The 4277-nt window shown below is 36.9% G+C and overlaps 1 protein-coding gene across 7 annotated transcripts in view; it reads right to left on the bottom strand.

Moving 5' to 3' along the window:
- The window catches only part of LOC119838821 (kinesin-like protein Klp10A), a 55833-nt gene that overhangs the window by 10430 nt on the left and 41126 nt on the right, over positions 1–4277 (bottom strand). For 5 of the 7 annotated variants that reach the window (XM_038364944.1, XM_038364943.1, XM_038364946.1 and 2 more), the window contains 5 exons: positions 4154–4266; positions 3272–3384; positions 2691–2799; positions 2141–2167; positions 908–1082 (listed from right to left, as the gene is read on the bottom strand). In XM_038364944.1, the coding sequence (XP_038220872.1) occupies positions 908–1082; positions 2141–2167; positions 2691–2799; positions 3272–3384; positions 4154–4266 (537 nt within the window). The remainder of the gene's footprint in view (positions 1–907; positions 1083–2140; positions 2168–2690; positions 2800–3271; positions 3385–4153; positions 4267–4277) is intronic. The other 2 variants (XM_038364945.1, XM_038364949.1) reach the window with 1 other exon arrangement.

Raw genomic sequence — 4277 nt, 5'->3', positions numbered from 1 at the left:
TGTTTGTTACTCTTTCACACAAAAAACTACTGAGCCGATTGCAATGAAATTTGGTAGGTAGATAGCTGGACAACTGGAATAACGCATAAGTTCTTTTTAACCCGATATTCCTACGGGATACAGACATACGCGGGTGAAACCGCGGGGCTCAGCTATTATTACAAATGTGAAAGTTTCTTTATTTTTCCGTCAATCACGCTGAAACTACTGAACGGATTTTGATTAAATTTGGTATGTCAATATGAGCTGACTTGGGTCATAGGATACTTTTTATCCCAATTAAATACTCCCTTAAAAACAGGCATAAAACAGGTATTTTGATATCCGGACGGAGCCGGGACGAGCGTCTCGTAATATATACGTCGCTTATTGACCGACAATGTTCTGAATGAGAGAAAAATAGCTCAGAACGTGTTGTAAAAATATATAAATGGGTTTTTTCTTAGTTCATATTATATTTTAGTCTTTGAGAGACACAAATACGTACATGCACAGAACACCTTAAAACAAGATAGAAATATATAGAAACTGGATGTATCTAAATAAATATTAGCATAAAGGAGTCAAGGGGGTACATGCAGAAAACATATTAAACAAGAAAAGGACTGCTGTACATAAAATAACAAAAAGTAATCAAGCACGCATATAAGTCAATGTAAATCCGCCGAGTGAATATATCAGCAAATCAATCAACTATTGTTTCCATGAAATGTCCAACGTTCCCAGAAATTGTTTTTTTGAATAAATATTTGATGAAAGGTTCCATTGTATTACTTTCACGTTTCCATCAACACCAAAAGTTGAACAATCTACAATCAGAATACAGTTTTTTTTGGCCATCACATATATATGGATTCGAAGTGCACGTACAGTGCCGGAGCAGTACAGTACAGTGCAGCACACATACCGTCCTGATCGTAGTCCACGTCCCGCGTGATGGAGAGCAGCTGCTGGCAGCGCTGCAGCGCGTGCTGCAGGTAGTCCGAGATGGCCTTGTGGTTGTCCAGAACTTCCTCTTCGGCTCGTTGCAGCTCGTCTATCGCCTCGTGGAACGTGTACATCTCTGCTGACATGTCGCCCTCCTACAAATAGTACACGCGTGCATCAAAAGTCTGGTCGAAGGTCAATTCCGTCTCCAGTAGTGTTGCTACTAGTTGAGGCAGCGCATAAGCGTTACGGTCTACTCTCGGAACTTATTGCACAGGTCTTCCGCTCAACTTTTTATGCAGGAAAAATCAGAATTTTTGCTGGATGTAAAAAAGAATATGGGTAGAATAAAAAAAGTTTGTGATATTTTACTGAAATTATGTGTAAGTAGGTAGCTTAAGAGTAAAAAAAATAAATTTATATTACTTTTCCATTACATTTACGCTTATAAATAATTAGTGTTATAAGTACCTAATCAAAATGTCGATTGATAAATAAACAATTTCAAAGCAGGCGTAGAAGCAGGGGATATAAGATTTAGTAACAAATAAATTCTATGAAGGTAATAAAAGGTCGAAATATGGATTTATTTAAAACGAAACTAACGTGAGTTGAATTAAAACTGAATAAAACATTTCGCCCAAGGATAAACGAATAGCCATAGCATTACAATTCATCTGAATACCTTCAGAATTAACAATAGATATACGACCAGGGGATAAACAAGGCAAATGGAGGCAAACTTACCAAAACACTGTCAAAATACCTTTGAGATTTATTTTATTAATATAATATGTATAATATTTAAAACTATAATTATACGTAAAACTTTTAATTTTAATTCTAATCCTACTTAGTATAACGATTAATATATATATTATAGTATAACCATTTCACGATATGATAATAAATATGATTCCAATGAAAGTTCTAGTATACATGGATGCATATTGTACAGGGCACACGCAATTATGAACTTTAACGCGATGCATATAAAACGCAAAATCTAATATTTTCACTGTTTTTAAGCAATAGTCACTATTCCTCTCTATTATTTATGCGCAGAAAAACCAAAACCAGAACGTTAAAAATCAGTCAAAAAAAAAACAAACAAATCACCAAGTTAGAAAATTAGTATAAAACGCATGGTGTTATTTCGATAGTTGGTAGTAAATAAAATGGGAATATGGCCGTGATAACGCAAAAATAGTACCTGCGGGTATGCTAGATAGCAATTGTTCTGCAAAGAAAAAATATTGTTTCAAATATGTACATTTTATTTTAATAAGAGTTGGTCGTAGTAGGATATCCTTTAATAGTTGTAGTTTCTTATGCAATATAAAAAGTAAAGACACAGAATAAGAATAATAACCAATATACTTGTTTTTAACATAGAATAATTAGTTAAAAGGAAAGTGAACGTACCATTATGTAGTAAAACTTATCGCGTATATTCATGTTTTGTAAGTGGCGTGCATTTATTTATATCCATTTGTATATCTACGTGTGCGCGTTTGTACGTGTGAAAACTGTACGTGTATTTACTTGTATATGCATATGCATGTACCCATACAGGTGTCTATATGTGAGTGTCTACGTGTGAACGTGTACGTGTACTTGTGCGTGAGCGTGTGCGTGTGCACGTGTGCGTGTTAGTGTGCGTGTGTGCGTGTGCGTGCACGTGTGCGTGTGTGCGTGTTCGTGTGTGCGTGTGTGCGTGATCGTTTGCGTGATCGTGTGCGTGTGCTTGTGCGTGTACTCACGTTGAGCGAGCGCAGGTGCGCCAGGTCGTCGGTGGCGGGCTCCATCTCGACGTCAGCGAGCGGCGACTCACCGCGCCGCGGCCCGTCCGATGTGCCCAGCTCTTTCACTCTGAAAATTTTATTTTTTAATGTTAAATATACACTTTCTACTGTAACACAACATAATATTATGGATGAAAAACTTTTGTATTTTCTTTGTTGAAAAAAATCATGTAGATAAATGCCGAAAACTTTCTTCTGTCATCTAATAAATTTGACACATTTTCCTTAATGTTAACAATAACAATCTTGTACAATTCAATTGCTTAACTATTAATTGCATGCGCGTGTACAATGCGATCGGACTAATCTTGTCAATGATCTTTACACGTAAATTTCATGTCAAATATCTTCGATACTTACAATTAGAAATCATTTTGCATTTCCATAACGGTTTTTTTGTTACCTTCGACTTTTACATAGAATTTAAATACAAAATACAATCCATTTTATAAGAAATTCACAATCTATACATTACTTTACATACATTTTACATACTAAACATTACAAACGATCGCCACAGATAACAAATAACAGCTCACCTGTCCGCATACCGCAGCGTGTTGAGCGAGTGCTCGCAAGAGGACATGGCGGGCGAGATCATGGCTATCATGCACGTGCGCGACTTGTCGCCTATGAAACTGTCGCGCAAAACCTGTAATGAACCATGTTAAATAACATTAATATGGTTTTATGTATTAAGAACAAATTGACACAAGGCGTAAATCCAGTTCGAAGGATCGGGTTTGAAGAGTTATATTAATAGTTCAACGTTTATTTCAAGCCCAAGCATTGATTTAGTGAAATAGTAAATTACAATACAAACGCTCAAATCACAAGTTTCAATTATCTACAAAATTTATTAAATATGTTTGGCCTCGTTTGTGTCGAGCTAGTCAGTTTGAGGGACGGTCGCGTCGCAGCTAATTAATAATCACGTAAGAACTTAAGTATGTAAGTGTTGATTAATATAATACTAGCATACTCTTTCTTATAATTTTTAGTTTTATAGCATGAAGATTGTTGCTCTTTCAGGCAAAAACTACTAAACAAATTGCAATGAAATTTGGTACGTAGACAGCTGGACACCTGGAATAACATATAGGCAACTTTTTATCCCGATATTCCTGCGGGTGATACCGCGGGGAGCAGTGCTTTATAAAGAAGAAATTTTTAAAGAATAGAAGAAATTTGTTCACGAAGCGGGATTCAAACCTGCGTCTTTTTGCCAAACCGTAGCAAGCGTAGTTTGCATTATTTTCTATTCTTAACAAAATTTCTCATACTCTTTCTTCTTTTATTGCGCTCATAATATATACCAGGCCGCGACATATGGTTTGCAGAGTGGGTCTTTTGTTATAGTAAGCAATATGTTTTAATAGAAATGAGAAAGCAATGAGGAGGGCAGACCGCAGACCGCAGACCTGTGTGAGCTTGGAGACGCGGAAGGGCAGGTGGTTGTTGCCCTTCATGCCGAGCGCGCGGATGCACTCCTTCAGCGCCAGCAGCGACTTGTTGATCTCCGCGCTCTCCATACCTGACGGAACG

Source organism: Zerene cesonia, unplaced genomic scaffold, assembly GCF_012273895.1.
Source record: "Zerene cesonia ecotype Mississippi unplaced genomic scaffold, Zerene_cesonia_1.1 Zces_u005, whole genome shotgun sequence".
NCBI lineage: Eukaryota > Metazoa > Arthropoda > Insecta > Lepidoptera > Pieridae > Zerene > Zerene cesonia.
Note: the sequence above shows the minus strand (reverse complement) of the source record. Positions and strands in the feature narration are given on the sequence as shown.